This window comes from Polyodon spathula, chromosome 9, assembly GCF_017654505.1.
Source record: "Polyodon spathula isolate WHYD16114869_AA chromosome 9, ASM1765450v1, whole genome shotgun sequence".
NCBI lineage: Eukaryota > Metazoa > Chordata > Actinopteri > Acipenseriformes > Polyodontidae > Polyodon > Polyodon spathula.
The window spans coordinates 2,619,139-2,639,778 of NC_054542.1; the positions used below are offsets into that span (position 1 = coordinate 2,619,139).

The window sequence follows — 20,640 nt, forward strand, 5'->3', positions numbered from 1 at the left end:
TGCTTGTGTGCAGTACACACTGTACAGAAGCACCTCAATCAATCAGTGGAAAAAATATGTATTATTTATAATTGACTAGTTATTTGGGGATTTCAGGTCTTTTCTTATACACAGCAGTTGGAAAGAAAACTTTTTTTTTTTTCAGTTCAGTCTAAGACTCATGGCTGGTTATTGCAAAACATAATTATAGCACCACTCTACAGACATATGTGTTTTCCAAAAATATACTTTGGAAAGTTATATTAATAAAAGCCTAATAAAATTGAAGGGGTTTGTTAAACAGTGGACATAACATTGTGGGGAAGAACATACAGAAAATATCTCACTTTTCCTTTGCACAGACTGTCCCCAGAAAAATCCCATGTTATCCAAATTATTTGGAAATACCATTTTTAAAGTGAAGGTCTGTATCTGAAAAGAGCTTGATCTCAGTGGAACATTCAATCTGACTCATTGTCTGCCATGCTGAATGACTGCCAGGTCCTTCTCCCCTGGAGTGGCTCTTATAATGCATTTATTAGATAGAAAATATGGCCCCAAATCAAAATAAAAGGATTTTACACGCGTATTAATTATACTGCTTGCTACTCAGCACAGTTCCAATGTGTATTGTCAGATTATTATCCAGTCTGAATTATTATCAATCCAGTGGGGCACTGGGAAAATAAAACATTTGCTCAATGATAAGAACCTTGAGCTGCTTTCTTTATCAGTTCATGGAGTAACAGAGTTCATTTTATTTCGAGGTTATCATACATGTGGTCAGTGGATCAAATCTCATGGTTGTCTGTGCAGATGTATTTGGACACATGCATGTTAAACAAACAGCTTTGTTTGAATGGGATGTGTTCTGTAAGGGCAAAAGCTCAACCAAAGCATACACACATTTTCAGTTTTTTGAGGGAATGTTACTTTTAAGAATGTGTTTTTAATTTTTAATAAATACCACTGTTTCTATAAAATGTTCTGTTTCTTCCTGTTCTTTATGAGGAAGCAAACACATAAAACATGAAATATGAAATGATAATGGTAAAGAAAATAATAGCTATGGAAGGCAGAGCTGGTTGTAGACTACAGTACAAAGCCATGTGCTGTTGGTAGCCTATATCTATAAACAATATAGTTTTAAAATGTTTAGTGACTACAACAATACATTTTTTTTTATAAACTGGTGATACAAATGTATACAAATGGAAATATACAAACAGAAATGTCTACATAGAATAATACATTTCACTATACACAGTTTTATACAGTGCAGGACACCAAAAATATTTAAATCACAGAAATAAGCAGAAATATAGTTAGGACATTTCAGGAGGGGCAAATGTGAAACCAAAACAATCATATAAAAATCCGTAATTTTTTTTTTCCACATGGCAGGCAATAGATAGCAGTTGAAGTGAAAATGTAAAAACTCTGTAAGAAACATTTTGCATGCATTGTGCATTTTTCTATGACAGATCTCTTCATTCTGAGTTGGCTGTTATACAGTACTGTAGTTTTCCACCTTATCATTACAAGAACAATCCAGAAGAGGGCAGTATAACACGGTGCACATTTTAAATTGCTTTTGTAAATGTCCTTTTCCAGTACTGTTTTATGCTTGGTGGTTCTCTTGCTCCAATATTAAGTTATCATCAATTGTCTTTAAATGTGCCTTTACCTGGCTTTGACCTGACTGTCTGGACTGATCAGTCCCCCACAATCCAAGTTTATTGTGACCTTTCAACTCTGCCATACAGCTCCCTTATATAAATGTAGCTGGGGCTAGCAGAACTGAAAGGTCACATTGCCAAAAGGTTTAATGGAATAAGGATGCCTGTTCAGTTCTGGAATTTGGGATTCTGTACTCTAAGAAACTTGAAGCCAGGTAAGGAAGATTTATAGAAACATTATGACTCAATGGAGCAATACGGACCACCCTCATGTTTGCAAACACAATAAAATAGTAACAAAATGTAAAATCAAATGTAATTTAAAACTACTTAATCTTAAAATCTGTAAACTTACCCCAGGAAGGATTCATGCATGCCTAACTACAAGGCATTAAGCTCTTTAGGCAGTGCACAAAGTCACCACATTGCAACAGAATACTGCTTGTTAACCCACTGCTTATAAAAATGCAACAGACTCCTGACCTGGTTAGTTACCTGTTTTAACTTCCTTTTAGAATGCATGGGGTGAGTTATGACAAAGACAGTCCAATACCTTTCTTGGTTTATTTCCTTAACTCTTTTTGAATGCTTATTTACAGCTTTAGTTCTGGCAGAACTTGAGTTGTTTTATGAATTTATTTTCTCTGTCCCCAGTTCACTTTGCCCCCAGTGAATACTTATCTAGACATGCAAGACTGAAGATAATTTAAATGAAGGTTCTGTAGTGAGTTGTATAAAATGATAATGCAGCTATATAACTTCAAATCAGTGTATACATATAATGCTCTTATATCAAGTTACCAAAATAATTAGACCATAAGTGTTTTTTAAAAAACAGGATTTAAAATGATTTCAGGAAATGTTAAAAGGGCAGTTGTGAGGATAAAACCACCATTGATTTTTTTCCCATGTTTGCCTTTCAGACACATGACAAGGTTTAAGATCCCCTGGGGGAATGAAGTTGTATTTACTTCACCAGTCTGATGAAAGGATTTTTAGGAAATGGCAGAAAAGCTTTAAAAAAAAAAAATCTTGTCACATGTTGCCCATGGAGAAAATTTTAGTTTAAAGGTGCTAATCTGACTGCTACAATACAGCTACAGTTTATCTAAACTCTGATTTGAGATAATAAGTGTACCCAGACCCAGTCAGCCAATAAAAAGTGCTCTGGGTGAAAGCGTGGGCAAAATCCATCCAGACCTGGGGGCTCCCGAGCGCTCCGGTTCGAGTCTGGGCTATTCCACAGCCGACCGTGGACGAGAGTTCCCTGGAGGCAGTGCTTAATTGGCTGAGCATCACCCGGGGGGGGGGTCTAGGTCGGCCAGGGTGTCCCGGACAGCCATCCGATAGGCCATCAGGACCAGGGACAGGTGTCCCAGGATGTCCACAGCAATGCGCTCTAGCGGTGCCCCCACCTGGCACTGCTGGAACGGGCATGAGAGCGGTTCAAGAGGCACTTCTTGGAGAAGGTCTCCTTGTCGTGGAGACACCGCCCCCCCCACCGGCACGATCCCCCTGAGAGCTTCGACAGCACCAGCTGCTGGCATTTCTGCCCCTATGCAGGATCCGTCCGTACACCACACCCTGCCGGAGACACAAGACCTTACCCTGGACCGCGAGGGTCAAACCCGCGTCCCTCGCTGGGTGCTGTTCTGTCACTAGACCCTGCAGGCACTGTAGTTCACCCTCAGACAGCTCCAGTTGGGGGTCCACGCCTACAGCAGTGGAACATACCTGCCCATCCGGGGTCTGCTGTGCTTCCTTCTCCTCCAAAGGAGTGCCTTCACTCCTCCGGTGAGCAGTGGTGCTGGGACAAGGCATTAGCATCTGGTGCAGGTGAGCAGTTTGGTGTTGGAAGAGGTAGTCGTACCCCTGCAATGCTTCGATCCAGCGGCACCTCTGTCTCGTGGAAGCTGAGCAGCCACTTGTTCAGTGCCAAGCTGTAATATGCCACGGCTTTCTCTGTTGCTGTTGGGCCTCCACTTAATTGGGAAAAATATCTGACAAGCTCACACTAGACCTGCCACTGTATAAATATCAATGCCAGTAGTAACCATCTTTGCCCTCCACATCCAGACTGACATATTGCTTCCACTGGGCTACTGTACGTTACATCATTCAACACGTAGGAGGTTACACTGAATGTGTTTCTGCAATCTCCCAAAGCTATTGGACATGTGTGCTCAACAGGGAGTAGAGCCTTTAAAATAGGAGTGATACTGTGTGCTTTTCCATCTTGGTGAATAACATAGGTCTGTTAAATGTGGTCCTGCAAATAAAGTTATAATAATTATTCAGGATACAATTAAATGGCATCAGACCTCACATTTAAGAACATATGAACACTGAAAGAGAGTGCAGAATCAAAAATGACATGACAGACTGTAAGTGTCCCTAGAGAAAATTAGCTATAACAAAGCCAATGACTTGGATGTTCATTATAATGATGTTTTCCTATAGATTTTATGTTTTGTTTTTTTTTCCATTCCATTAGTTGTGTTAATGGCACCATTAACCAATGAATGTACCATTAACAGTTTTACATTTATTTTCTGATGAAAATAAAATGTCAGTAACTGCTCTGAAGCCGTCTTTATCAAAGCACAGCTATTCTAAATCTGTATGTGAAAAGCAACATTAGATCACAGCTGCTTGAGGGACACTACGCATGATGCCTAAAGCGAGTTGCTGTGCCCTGGATGGTCACTGGATCCTGTGTTAGACCCCTGCTGAATATACAGATGCATCACGCGCAGCATCTCTTCATTATTCTTGAGGCTACATGACCTTTTCTGTTCAAATTAGGTTTCTTCTGAAACTCTATGAGAGGACATCTCATTGGGATGCTGAGGTAAACTGATGTACCTGCAGCTTTTCCAGTAACAAGAGAATACAGGTCTCCACAGCTCTCAATCTTCCATCCGCCAGAGGAAGACATTATATTTGCCTTTTAATGCAGGGCTTTACTGGTTAATGTCAACAATGATCAATTCCTGCAATATAGTAATAATAAAACATAGCTAATTTGCTTACAATTCACAATCTCATCTAATTAACTTCATTCATTTTGATTATTTCGCTATAACAAACCCATCGATATAACAAACAAAAGGCTTGGACCCAACAGGTTCGTTATAACGAGGGTGTACTCTCTCTCTCTCTCTCTCTCTCTCTCTCTCTCTCTCTCTATATATATATATATATATATATATATATATATATATATATATATATATATATATATATATATATATATACACACACACACACACACACATTTTGAAAAGAGCTTTAACTTTAGCTTTAAGAATGTAAAAAAGTTGTCAGGATGCTAACAATGAAAAGAAAAAAAGACAGGTATGTTATTTAAAGCTTGTATATAAAATGGCCTTGTGCTTGAACTGAAAGTTATAATGGTCTATTATATACTGGTGTATATTGTTGTCCTCAAAAATATCACAGTACAGTGATGTTGCCAAAAGGACAGGCATCAGACTGAAAAATCACTTTCAACAGGGATTTATAAGCTCTCCAAAGAATGTATCTGTCATTCTTTATTTTAGTGCTGCCTGATAATGTTATTTGATGCTTATCCCAGGGAAGCAGAGCTCAAGGTTTATTTGCTGTTGCTGCTGCTTGACTTCACCCATTGTAATCTGAAATACCTGGGCTTGACAATCAGTTAAAAAAGTATACAATACAACACTGTCCTGATTAACTGTCACCACTCCAGGGGAAACGTGAATATTTCTTTTTTAAATCTATAACAAAAAAAAAAAAAGAAAAATAGTTGCAATCATGTGAGAAAATAACTTCATTTTTTGTTTTAATATTTTGTCATTTTACTTTCTGAACATCAGTGGAAAAGGGATTTGGGAAAGTTTGCTTTTTTTGTTTGGGAAACTTTGTTTTTTATGTCTTGCCTGGGTGAAGTATTAGAGTGCTGTGTTGCCATTCGTAATATCAAAGCCGATTTCTTTTGTTGAAGCTTTCTGCTTGCAATTTTTTGTTCTGTGTATTACTGAGCACTGTGTAAACAACAACCTCCATCTGTCGTACTGTCAGTGGCATCTAATACTCCCTTTATAATCACCTACAAATCATTTGAATTAAGACAGTTTATAACAGCATAGCAACCTCACAGAAATGTTTTGTGATCGACCAGTGGAAGAAAGAGAATTTGATAAACAACTGGTATTCAGTTCCAGGTTGTTTTCATTAATGCAAGGAGCGTCTGACATATTCAGGGCAGAATAGTAAAAATAGACCTCTGGGATAAACACAAGGGACAAAAAGTCACCTTGTTAGTATTGATTTCAGGTCTTATTATAGCCATGCAATGGGTGTCTACAGGAGCAGACTGTATATACAACAGCAGACAGCCCTAAAATAACTGTACTTGTCAATAATGCCTGATGATCACTACAGTCAGGCAGATGACCGCAACAGAAGTATCCCGATTCAAAGCTCTAAATAAAGACCGACATTCCTATTGCAAGAAAAGAAATGACCTGTATTTAAAAACATATCTTTTTGTTTTTCTTGTCATGGTTGCTTTTTATTTGTGTACATGGCACTGAATTGAAACAAACCAGTGTAGCTGCTAGTACAGCGAGCTGCTTGATGTTGTTGCTGTTGTTATTGAAACTTGAGCGATAAATGGCAGAATATTTTTTGTGGAAGGTGATCATGAAAAGACTTGTGCAGATTGTGCAGTTGATGCGGTGTTGTCATAGGGGGTATCATTTATTTTACAAATGTGTCCGTGCTACAGTATTAATAATGACTTACAGAAATGGAAATCCCAATGCTTCTCATCAATTTTTAATGCTGGTTCCATTCTTAAAATAGACTGTGGTGGATACTGCCACACATGAGAGATGTGATGATACCCAGCACAACACATACCTGCTGCCATGCTTTAAATGTTAATTATAATGTACAGTCTCCAATATATCAGGGGTCTGTGAACATAGCTGTACCGTGTTCTCCTGTAAGATAATGTAATAAAGTGCACTTAACACATTTACTGTCATTTAAAAAAGAAAAGCTACAAGTTATTATCGCAACTAATCTCAATTAGTGGGTAACATATTGTTTTCAATAACTCTGATATGTTTTTGTTGGTGCTGCAGTCATAATGCAAGACAAGCCAAGAATGGAAGCAAGTCCCTAAACCACAAAATATACCATTTGGTAGAATTCGGCATTCAGGATCTGGCCTCGTGCATATGCTTTTATACTATAAAATAATTGTGCAGGTTCTATGCAAGCATTTTCAATACAGTATGCCCACTAAAATTTAATATATTCAATTGAATATAATGTGCTACAGGGGTTAATTTGTGCTGGATAGCACCAGATCCAAGATCTGGTACCTTTTTGTCTGACAAGCAATAACTATAAAGTTTGTAAATGCTGAATATATATATATATATATATATATATATATATATATATATATATATATATATATATATATATATACCAGTCAAAAGTTTGAGTACATCTGCCTGAAACCAGGTTTTTCATGATTATTTATGCTTTCAGCTGTATAAACCTGTCTATAAACACTTAATATTTCATTATACGATACATGTACTTATTTAATTATTTAAAATTTAATTTTTAAATGAAAATGTAAATTTTGTCAATTTCAATGAAATGGTCACCCAAAGCAAGGGGATTTCAGTCTGAAGCCCAAGTCAGTTAAAAGTCTAAAATGTGTATAACACGGTGTTAGAACACTGTCCTAAGTACAAAAGTGTCTTTGTTAGATGTTCTCTGAGTTAACTAGCATGTTACCTAATTAACCTTTTGTCACCAATTATTGTTAACAGGTGAGAGTCCATGATTACTATAAATATAGGTAGCATAGGCACAGTTTGTCATTCCTGAATGTAAGGAAGCAGAAAATGGCAAAATACGCTCAGTTAAGCAAATAAATCTTTAGACAAATCGCAAGAACTTTGCAATTGTCTGTAACTGTTGTGGCCAAGACCATGAAATGATTTCAAGATACTGGCATTCATGAGGACCGAATAAGGTCAGGCAAGCCAAGGGTGACCTCAGAATCAGAGAACAAGTTAATTCGAGTCACAAGTCTGTGAAACCGGCGATTAACTGCCCCTGAAATACAAGCTCAGCTAAATGCTACTAGAAGTACAGATGTTTCAACATCAACTGTTCAGAGGAGATTGCGAGAAGCTGGTCTAACTGGAAGAATTGCTGCAAAGAAACCATTGTTAAGAGTGCAGAATAAGAGGAAGAGACTTGTCAGGGCCAAAAAACACAGAAACTGGACGTTTGAGGAGTGAATGTTGGTCTTATGGACTGACAAGTCAAAATTTGAAATATTTGGGTCCAACTGTCGAGCATTTGTAAGATGCAGAGAGGGTGAGCGCATGAATTCTGCATGTGTAGTTCCCACTGTCAAGCATGGAGGAGGCAGTGTCATGGTCTCGGGTTCCTTTGCTGGTGACAGAGTTGGTTTTCTTTACCAAGTCCATGGCAAGCTCAACCAGCATGGCTATCATAGCATACTTCAGAGGCATGCCATTCCATCAGGATTACGGCTAGTTGAGCAGTCCTTCATTCTTCAGCAAGATAATGACCCGAAACACACCTCAAAGTTGTGCAAGAACTATCTGGTGAAGAAGGAAAGTGAAGGACAACTCAATCTAATGACCGGGCCTCCTCAGTCTCCAGACCTCAATCCCATATAACTTGTATGGGACAAACTGGACAGAAAAGTCAAAGGAAAACTACCCACAAGTGCCCTACATCTCTGGGAATTGCTGCAGAAGAGCTGGGAAGGCATGTCGGGTGATTTCCTGCTGAAACTTGTTAACCGAATGCCTCGTGTTTGTGAGGCTGTTATTAAGGCAAAGGGTGGCTATTTTGAGGAATCCAAGATTTAGAGACAATTTTCAATTTTCTTGAACATTGCTTTGATACTCCTTATGTTTTATTTTGTATATTGTAACATGTGTTTTCATTTTCAAGTATTTACAGAAACATACACGACGTAAAACATTGTCAATTATGAAAAAAAACAGCAAGTGTACTCAAACTTTTGACTGGTACTGTGTATATATATATATATATATATATATATATATATATATATATATATATATATATATATATATATATATATATACACACACACACACACACACAGTATTTGTTGAAAAATAAGTCTATATAAATGTACATAAAAAAATGCTTTCCTGTTCCGTTAATTGAATGATAAAAGTGCACCTATATTTTAGGATGTGATGTCCATGAGTAAAAAAATTACAGTACCTTTTTTTTTTTCACAACTCAAACAGCGAAATGCCTAAAAGCTAGCACTCTTAACAACAATACTGTCATCACTATTGATGATTATTTTAAAATATGGCTTGGCAAAGGTTGGCATGCAGCTAACGACACCAGCAATAAGGCAGAAAAACCTGATTCACAACTTGAAGCACATAGGGAAGCTACTAAATCACAGTCAGTACATTAGATCTAGAAACAAAAATGCTATCCCTCTTCCTTAATTATAAGAGATGGTACATTGTTGTTTACAAATTGATCCTGATGTGTTACAGATGTAATAGTTGTAAACTGTTACTTTCACCAAGAAACAATCTAAGTTTATTCCACTTAGTCTTTTCTTCATAATATTAAAATATGAAAATGAACATGCAGAGTACAAATCAAACTGAAAAGATTTAATGACTCTTCTTTCCAGATGAAAGTATAATCTGATAATTGTTTAAATGTGGATGGATGAACTCTCTTCATTTCCTTCTGTGCAGGCTGTCCCGGTCTCCTCTGCAGACAGGCTTGCTCCATTAATTTAATTTATGTGAAGAGATTAGCTGGCTCTTGCATTAATCTCTGTAAGGTTATTTCCTGTAGCAGAGAGCAATTTTGCTTTCCATGAGCACTTCATCTCTGACTAGATTTCAGAAATTAAAAACAAATCGAAGAGTTCTGGCATCCATGGGTCCATAACTAAATGCATATATTCCCTCCAATGTGGAAACTGTGTTTAATATTAATGAAAATGAACAGTTCAAATACTATAGAAATCACAACCACCTGACCTAAATCTTACATTCACTGTAAGGCATATACAGCTATGGCCAAAAGTTTTGCATCACTTAGAATTTTAGGATTGAGACATAATTAAAAAATAAAAAATAAAACAATATGAACATAATTTTGATCCTTTATTTAATGCCATGTAACTGGAACAGATCAAAAGGAAGAGAGTGGGGCTGGAGTAACCACAATGTAGATTTATTTGAAACTAGCACTGTGTGCACAGCCTTTGACAGTTGTTTGTTAATATTAACATTTGGATAGATCATGATTTAAATACAATTAAAGAGAAGGCACAAAAGCCAATAAATCTTCTTTAGACAAATAATTATTATAAATTAGATTTGTCTTGCATTCTTTCTGTAAATTTGACCTTGTTGTTTGCTTATGCTGTATGAGACATTCCACATTGAGCATAAATTGACTCAATGAGATGGGTTATTTACAATATCCAATAAACCACTGTATTTGTTCCTGGAGTCTTGCCAACATGTCCACAGTGCTCTAAGTTTGAAATCTGATATACTAATTGATGCACTTGGGAATCTCCAATGGTTATGATGAGTTGATCGTAAAAATATTGCAAATATTACTAAGCAATCATATGCAATTTATTATTTACTGTGTTTCATTTGCCAACAACAGTACAGCCTTTTTTAAAACAAAAAATACATATGAATTATAATGTTAGTATGCTTTCTCTGTTAGTAAATGAATCTACCCTTGTTAAATTAAATTATCATGGGATTTGTAGAAGTCAGATGTGAAAGCCAGGAAACATCCATCCAAAGAGGATTAAATCCTACACCGGAGGTTGGGTAGGTCATCAACGTAGAAATTGATTCTGCATTAGTCCACTCTGCTGCTTTTCACTTTGAGGAGTTCTCTACAGTAAGTGGCTTTGTTTTTAGTGGTTTTCCTGTGCAAAATGAAAAGCTAAATTTAATTAAAAGATTGTCTTTGACTTGATTTTATTTCTAATTAACTGGAGCACTCTGTGTAACTAAACAGTTCACAAAGGATAAATATATAAGGGTTGTGGGAAACCTTTGACCCATATGTATATTGCATTTTTTACAAGCAGTGTGCTGAGTAATGAGTGCAAATGGTTATTCGTGACAAATGTAGAAGTAATACACAAGTAATTTTGCTATTGCTGATTATTGGGGGTGGGGGGTGGGAATATGTACAAAATGCAATTAATCAATTCCTGGTTCCAATAGGGCAGTGACTATCATCAATCTCAAGTGTAGAGATAAACTACCAATATAAGTGGAAAGGAGAAGGGATCTGACAGAGAAATCTTTCACATGGTATGCAAAACTGAAACACAACGACATCCCATCTCATGCAGATAACGATTCTGCATCAACATACTGTAAAGTGTTTCAGCCTGTCAGAGTGCTGCATTTTTGTTCTTTCCTGAGTTTCACAGCACCTACACTGTCACATTAGAAAACTGCAATCAAACTGCACCACCGTTTCCCTTTCTAAAAATGAATAAACACAGCGTGCTGCCATCGAGACAGAACAGCAACTGCAGTGACAGCTAAATAGCCCACGACAACAACAAAAGGTACAAATGAACCTATTTGAAATACAGACTTAAACTAGGGGGAAAACTAGCTCACAAATCTGTTATGCTGGTTCCATTTCTAATCATTACTCTCACAATCACTACAACTAATGTGATCATTACTCACCCCCTAAGCGTGGGGTATAAACATAAACTTTTTTTTTTTGTCTGCTTCCGTTTGCTCATTACTACCACTAAATAAACAGTACAAATCCTATCAGCTTAGAATGTCTGTTTCGCTACAACCAATCACACGAGATTATATTTGAGTCCACACTTATGCAACCAAAACTTTGCAAACCAATGGTATGCACTGTGCGTAACGTGAGTGCGTCTGCGGGCGCCAATGCTCTGACACGTGGAACTAAGCGTCATTCTGTCTTGCATTGGTGAGGAGATCAGACAGACAGAACGTTCATCTCAAGTTTTTTTCAGATATATATTACTTTCACATTGTAAAAGGGATTTCAAAATGAACATAATTTATTAAAATGTATACAACAGGCTTGGGAATATCTAGAGCAAGATATATTTTCATTATCCCACTCGATTTCCTTGTGAACGAGTTCAGTTAAGAAATGCCAGTAACCAAATGATAGAAAACAACAGAGACCAGAGAAAATTAACAATTTAAATCAGTAGATATTTGCCGAAATGGAACATTTCCTGAAAGACAATAAAAAAAAAAACACAGTAAATAAAACAGCCTGTAGCCCCTTCATTGACACAGGTAATGGTAGGAAACAATAGAGAGGCTGCAAACCTTGGGCTCAAGGTTCTATCTGAAAAGACGGTTGTGAAGAGGCCATGAACAGGGTTCGAAATTAATCTGCATTGAGGCATATTCTTTTGACAATGAAAGTAAAATAATCCCTGAATTAATTGATTTAAAAAATAAGAATAATTGTATTGCTATTTATTTTAAATATGTACTTTTAAATAGACTGATAGCCCTCAGAAAGCAGAGGCTCTTGAGTGCCGAGGAAATGATCCATGTAGTTTTCCCGTGCCCCAGGCCACCAAAAAAAAATGTTCATTAAAAAATAAATAAATAAATAAATACTGACATTTAAAATTGTTAAAAATAAACACTGTTTGTTCTACAATTTCTGTCTGTTTTGTCACAATGTATTATAATAAATAACATACACCAAAACTGTACATCTGTAATTCTATCTTAGTTTTCACTCTCACATGATTTGTATGTCGCCAGAAACATTCAATAGAACTGCAGACATATTATGCACAGTTGAGTACACATTAGTCATTATATTATTATTATTATTATTATTATTATTATTTTATTATTATTATTATTATTATTAGTAGTAGTAGTAGTAGTAGTAGTAGTAGTAGTATTACCACTAAAAGTAGTAGTACTAGTATTACCAGTTTACCAACAAAAAGCATGTACAGTTGTATGTAAAATGTTACAAAATGTAGTACAGTGCAATTGCATAAAATAAAAATAAAAAGCTTTGTTTACAAGTTCTCCTTAGATCGATTGCCAGTTCCAATACAACAGAGAGATAGCATGCAGGGTACATTATGATATCATTAGAGGGGTATTTAATTACCGTTCTTATAATTGGCTTCAGGCAGTGCACCAGATATACGCTCAGAGCCAAGGTGCTGAGTCCTTGGTGATAACATAATTGCAGCATTTTACTGATGTCTCCTTCAGATGACACTGTGAGCTGGCAGTGATAAGGAGAGCTTGAACAGGATCTTCGGGTGATAAAGTCCATCAGTTATTCAAAATGACTTCTGAAGGGCTTTGTTTCCCCACTTATCTGGAAGGAAGCTATTGAGTTTATTTTTTCTCTCTCGTCTTCTTGTCACATGAATCACTGCTCCTTCATTCAATTACACCTACTGAGTATGAGGCTATATGACATGATGTTTGATGCGACCTTTACTGTCACATTAACCATTTCCTCCACTTCCGGAAAGGGTCTGTCACTAGGGCTGTCAACCGATTAAAAAGCGACTTGTATTTTATAGGATAATATTTATATATATATATATATATATATATATATATATATATATATATATATATATATATATATATAATATCTGTTTAAGTAGGGCTAATCCCTATGTTGTAAAATGCATAACTAAACAGCCTGCAGTACCAGTCTAATCAATCTAGACTTTCTGCCAACACCTGTAGGTAATAAAATGGTTAACGGGGATAATTGGTAATCAGATTAAGTTGTAACTGTGTACCAGGTGTGGGTATACAAAAAAAAAAAAAAAAAACAGTCTGTGGACAATGCAGGAAAGGGAGATAGAGGAGATCCGGCATGATAACAGTGAATAAGAATAAGGATCTGTGTAAATAAGTCATTGAAGATTTCTACAGGTTAGCAAGGGTAACTGTTAATAAGAAGTTTAGCTAGATTCTCAAGGGGAGGTAGGATTGTTTGATTTTGAGATAGGATTAGATTTAGATTAGATTAGGTTAGATTTTGAAAACAAATTTTGAAAACTTGAATCACGGCTTGTCTAACATTCTTTCCATTTTGACACAGTGACACTGAGTTGAAACCCAGCTTGGCACCCTCTCTACAAAACGGAAATGCTATATATATATATATATATATATATATATATATATATATATATATATATATATATATATATACACCTAAAGCTCTCTAAATACCCTTATCAAGCATCATGATACACCTATATGTGAACAGGTGGCTTTGTGGTGCCGTCAGACCAGGAAGAAGTGCTGCTGCGTGTTTTAATAATACATAAAAGGTTTAAACAGTTGAACAAAACAAAACTTTTTCACAGAAACAAAAAAGTACGGTGGTCAAAACAAATAGACTAACAAATAATAACTAAAACAAGTTTCGTGCTGCTGTTGAATCAGCACACATAGCAATTGTTTCTTTATTTTTATTCTCGTCTCTCTTTTATTCCCATTCTTTACTCCTGAACACTCCAACCACGTTCAGACAAAGCTGCAGGTTTTTTTTTTTTTTTTTATTGTGGCAGAAGGATTAACTGGCTATTAATTACCTAGTTTATCCCTCTGCCACATTTGGCATGGGGTTTCTCATATAGTCAACAACCAATTTGTCAATAATCATTCTCTGTTGACCACACATTCTCACGATTTTATCTGGATGGGGCATTTTAATCCCATCCAGGCTGTAAACAATAACAAAACATTGTGTTCATAACACACCAAACCATACAGTGAAACAGTAATAATACAACAGAAATACAAAATAATACATAATACACACAGGGGCTGGACGTACCCTGTCACACTGTACCATAAACTTCATCCCATTGATTTACAACATCAGTGCACAGTTATGGAAACATTTAACAGATCTCCACTAGCAGCAACCAGAACAGATATATAATTAAATCAACACCCATTTCTGTTAATAAGTGCATGGTCAACAACAACAAAAAAACCAACATAAATAAAAATCACATCTAAGAGGAACACAATATATGCGCTAACAGCGCTGCAACAGAGAACAACTCTGCACAGAGCATAACCTAGATATACTGTACTAGGTCAACTCAGTCAATGCCCTTTCAGGTCAAAGGGGTTGCTTTTAAAACCCTTTAATACCTAAATCATGACAGAAAGGTTTTTAATTCCATGGGGGCAAAAAAGGTAAGCGTTTGAATTAAGATAAAGTACATTATTGCAAAATACTCAACCACCCGAATGTAAAGCTGGTATCAGTATTCTACTGTACAGTATTTAGAGTGACATCATTGAAGGTGTTATACTATAGTACCAGAGTATTTACTGTGATGACATATTTCAAGGTAAAGCATTTTTTTAAAAATCACTTTTATCGTAGTCTGCAGTATGTATTATGGTAATTTACAAATATATACAAGATATAAGTAAAAATGTTGTCACATATAGAACACCATTACATCATGTAAGAATAAATCATGGATTTGAATATAAACAATAACAAGTAGTTGTCATGTCGTCAAACACCTATAAATACCTCTAATATTTTGATTCAAACACAGGCTCCCTTGAGAAAGATATGTACAACATATCGAAATGTTGGGCAGCTGGCTCTTTGAGCTAATATATATATATATATATATATATATATATATATATATATATATATATATATATATATATATATATATATATATATATATATATACTGTAAATGTTCTCATTTACTGTAGAATTCTTCATTAAATATGGAAACCATAGTAAATGCTGTATTATGTCACTGAATTTGCAATTTTTTTTTTTTTCCTTGGTTTCAAAAAAGTGAGACTTATCAAGTAATTGTAGTGATGGCTTCAACTGTACCAGTCCCATGCAAAATAGTCAAACAAGGACTGGGGCAGAGGGAGTGCTGAAGAAACGACTGTATTAAACTAAAGGAAACAGTATGAGCTTTAATTTGCACATATAGCTTTATGTAAATAGACACATTGTTATACTGGCCAGAACTATCTGCAAAAAAGGGTGTTCCCATTACATATAGATTATTTAGGATAATTTCTAAAGTAGTCATAATTAGGAACATAATTTTTATTAGTATCCAAGTAGACATTAGCATTCAATATGGGTAAAGCATGTGCATAATTGGGTTGTTGCGTGAAGGCTTCATGAATTTAGCTTTTTACACATTATACACTATCGACTGCAGTTTCATCACAAAAAGAGGCGAGGCTTATTTCTAACCATAAGGAATTAAGTGGACAGTTAAGACAATGACCTTCCCTGCAGGTCTGCTGGAGAGTTCCAATATCAGATGGGCATGGGCTTCAATAAAAGCCAGAAGCAAGCCTGTCTGTGCTTGTGAAAACCTGGGATCAAGCTCCTTCGTCTTCTCCTAATTTTTCATAAAACATAAAGGAAATCAACAATATGCAAAATCTAAAAATCGCATAATCTTGTCTGCCCGCAGCGACATGTCAGCCTGTTGATGCTGTTGTGCTACAGGGAATTTAACAAATAATGGCAAAAAGAAAGCTTTGGTTGTATCAGGGAAACAGCACCGCGTTTCGTATACCCAAACGACCATGTTTCTGCTGGGTTTCGGTGATTTGCATGCTGTGTTTGCTGACACGGACTGCCTTTGGGTGCTCACCTTCCTGCGACTGCTTTGAAAATGTTAGCACTGTCACCTGTCTTGACATGAACCTCAGTACGGTACCAAAGGACATGCCCATATGGGTTGAAACTTTGAAGGTGAGTGGAAATAATATTACAACTTTAACAAGAGGCGCCTTTGCAACAAACGGGACGTCGCTACAACTTCTTGCCACTCTTTTGCTTTCTGGTAACAAGATTCAGTTTATTGAAGCGTTCGCATTTGAATGTTTGCCCAGTCTCAAAACACTGGATTTAAGCAGCAACCGGTTACTTAACATATCCGACGATGCTTTTTGGGGGCTACACAAACTGAATGTTTTAAGTTTGAATACATCTTTGTCATATTCTGTTGGAAAACAGATGATTAATACTCGCAGCATTGGACGTTTGAGCAGTCTGACAAGGCTGGAGCTGTCAGGTAATAAAATGTCGAGTCTCCCTGTCAAACTGTTTGCCTCGCAGAATCTTAAAACACTCGATCTGACCAATAACTCCCTTAAGACTGTGGAAGCCGAGATAATTTTAAAATGGTCGCAACATGAGAAAATTCAAGTTTACTTACAGTTTAATCCTTTTATGTGCGACTGCAGCCTGGAAAGTTTATATTCATGGCTAGCTAACACAACCCAGGTACCAGATGCCGCTCACCTCAGGTGTTTTGGTCCTGAGCGCCTAAACGGAACGCTGGTTTTGAAACTCAAAACGGAGGATCTGGAGTGTGGAAATGCGGATTTGGAAACGGTGTCCTATGTATTGCTTGGTATTGTATTAGCGCTGGTCGGGGTCATTTTCCTCATGGTCTTGTATTTGAATAGAAAAGGTATTAAAAGATGGTTGAACAACATCAGAGAAGCTTGTCGTGACCAAATGGATGTATATCATTACAGATACGAACTTGATGCCGACCCTAGACTTGCCAATGTTGCTGCATAATCAATTACTGTAAATGTGTGTGTGTGTGTGTGTGTGTGTGTGTGTGTGTGTGTGTGTGTGTGTGTGTGTGTGTGTGTGTGTGTGTGTATATATATATATATATATATATATATATATATATATATATATATATATATATATATATATATATATATATATACAAGCGGGATACTTAACAGCTGGAAGACAAATACAAGTTCCCCACTACTGTAACTGCAATCTGTTAGTTTATGTTGAAAGAAGTGAGTATGTGTTTACCACAGAAAGAAAGTAAGGTGACAATTAATTATAGCTCAATGTTAATTTATTTCTGTTTTAAGTTTATTAATGATAATTTAAAGTAATGAGATAATAATTCAAACTCTGTAACATTTTTGTCACTTTTGAAACCGAATGTGCATTGTTTTCAAATTTAATAATTTAAACTGTATTTTACCACAACTCTGTCATATCACTAAAAGGTAGCATTCGGTGGCATGTGTGTTATCCAAAATATGTATAAATTGTAGAATCAAATAGTGTCTCCTATGGCTAACATGAGTACACAAAACACAAGTGTTACCAAAATAAACATTATAGTGTTCAGCATATAAATACTAACGTGAGTTTATAATCTGTTGCTGAAAAAAGTCTTTTTAGTTCTTAAACACATGCATTCATGTTATGAGTCTTTCTGGGGAGCAAGCTTTGCTGCAGATTTTCATCCTCAATTTTCCTTTTGGAATCAGCACTATGTTAGTGGATGTTGAAGTCACATGCTAAAGCAAAAGCATTACGTTGCTACAGGCTACAGGGATTGCAAGTTGGTGGCAAATTAAGAAACAAAGCTGTTGAAATTGAAAAGCAATGTCTCATTCTGGAACCTGGAAAGGCCACATAGCTGTAATAATAAAAATAAAAATAAAATTAAAAGCTTTTGTTAAAAGCTGAAAAGAGTGAAAATGTTCTGCAGACAGCAACATTCAGAATATCCCACGATGTTTGTTGATTTGCATTCCACCCCAGTAGATAGGGGTTAAGAAGACTGCACAGGTACAGTAGCAATGAAAGCATTCTGTACATTATTATATTAATCAAAACCTTACTGAGCAGTCTTCCTGGTTGCTGTGTTCCAAGTATGATAAAAGATCAGCTTCAGTTTTTTTGACCATAAAACAAGCATGGCCTGATATAAATAAAACTGAGGGCTGTGCCATAGCCGTTATAAAATATGTAGTAGTTATATCAATGCCATTAATTGAAGCCCTCGTGACTACACTGAATATGACACTGCTGTGCTGGGTGAAACTAGATTGCCAAAGCCCTATTAGCCTTGCCTGAAGAGTATTCATGGTAATGACAAATAAAAAGCACACACTGGATTTCCAGTTTCTTATTCTCAAAATAATACAAAACATTTGGGGAAAAGACCAATTTATTGAGAGAAACATTACTAAAAGGCATTTCACTTTATTAATACAATTTTTGAACAAGGTTCCTGGGGGTTCTATACCAAAGTTTTTCAGGAAACAATTATTTGTTTTTAATACTGTCAGCTAGTAACAGTGTGTTCTAAAAGTCGTTCAGTATAAAACCAAAGGATTTTAAATAGAACTATTGTGGATACAGCAATTTAACAGGCGCTTGGGTTAGTGCTTCCTGCAGGCTGTCAAAAGCACTATGACAAACCTCAGTCCATTTGAATGGCTCCTACTTCTACAGAAAACGGTGGTGCAGGGCAGCGATGGTGGTGAAGTGGGAAACAAAGCATCGGTAGTAAGAAGCAGGAACCCTCATAGCTGCTGTTGTTCTGCGGGGACGGGCCAGTCCCGGACAGTGCTGACCTTTGGCTCAGTACGGATAAACCTCACCCCCTTCTCCGTGTCCCAGGAAGTTGACCTCCTGCTGCATGAAGTGGCACTTATCTGTATGGAGCTTCAAGCCAGCTCCTTCCAGCCACAGCAGCACCTCACATAGGCCTGTGCACTAGCAGATCATCTAGGTACACCAGGCAATGTTGCTGCGGGACTCCGTTCAGTACCTTCTCTGTCAGCCATTCTAAGGTGTCAGGCACATTTCAAAGTCCGAAGGGCATGACTTTAAACTGCCATAATCCTTGGCCAGTGGAGAAGACCGGGCTACAGGAGCGAGTTACCCTTTTTAGTTAGTTATTTGCTAGTGAGCTGAGCCATGATGAGCCAGCCACCAAGTCCAGGGACTCATTGATGCAGGGCAGGATGTATGAGTGTTTGCAGGTGGCCTAGTTCAGCCACCGGTAGTCCACACAGAACTGCCACTCTCCAAACTTCTTCAGAACCAAGGACACAGGCTCAGTCCACGGGCTCTGACGGCTTGATGATGCCTGCCTCTTCCCCAGGACCTAGTGGGGTGGTTTTCCCAGTTTGTGCATGGCAGGGGCCACACCCTTCTTCAGGCATCTGGTGATGACTTGCTGCTTAGTCACTGATCTGTGCATGGGAAACCGGTGGCGGTGGAGCTCGCCGACCTCTTCAGGGTTCCCCCGGTTTGTCCACAGCAAGGGTCAGGCCTTTCTGCATATATCTGGCAGTGGCACACTGAGAGATGGGTTCCCAACCCTCACAAGACCACACTGGGGGGTTGGCTGGTTCCCCAGGGTAGCCAGAGCAAGGGTCAGGGCCCCCCTGGAGCTGGAGGACCCCCCTCTGTAAGCCGGAGGAAGTCCAGGCCCATGATGCAGAGGTCCTGTTCTGCCACTACACACCTTGTGGCACACGGTATTACCCCCGATCCAGATCTCATGTGCGCCTTTGCCCTCACTGGCACCAGTTCCCCGGTCATGGTGCATAGCTGGACCGTGGTGGGTTCCAGGCAGGTTTGCTGTCTCATTTGCATAATTAGATGCAGGTACTTCTGCTGAGACTAGCCACCCAAATAACATTGGACTGTAGGAGGCAGTGTGGTCCAGTGGTTAAAGTCCAGGGCTTGTAACCATTAGGTCACTGGTTCACATCCACCTCTGCCACTCACTGTAACCCTGGGCAAGTCACTTAACCTCCTTGTTCTCCATCCTGCAGATGAGATGTTAAATCAGTGTCTTATTGTAAGTGACACAGTTCACAGCCTACCTCTGTAAAGCACTTTGTAATGGTGGTGTGTTATATAAAGATGATATTATTATTATATTACAGTATACACAAGTCCTTTAAAAATCTGGGGTTCAGCAAAACTGAAAGAACATCAAGAAAAATCAGAATTCCACAAAGCAGCAGTAATATTTGGCAATGATTTTGTATCTG

The 20,640-nt window shown here is 37.3% G+C and overlaps 1 protein-coding gene across 1 annotated transcript; it reads left to right on the plus strand.

Moving 5' to 3' along the window:
- The first annotated feature begins 16,093 nt into the window (after positions 1-16,093).
- On the plus strand, positions 16,094-17,427 carry waif2 (Wnt-activated inhibitory factor 2). Its single transcript, XM_041260214.1, has one exon. The coding sequence runs from the start codon at positions 16,313-16,315 to the stop codon at positions 17,381-17,383; it is 1,071 nt and encodes a 356-aa protein (XP_041116148.1). The 5' UTR covers positions 16,094-16,312; the 3' UTR covers positions 17,384-17,427.
- The last annotated feature ends 3,213 nt before the right edge of the window (positions 17,428-20,640 follow it).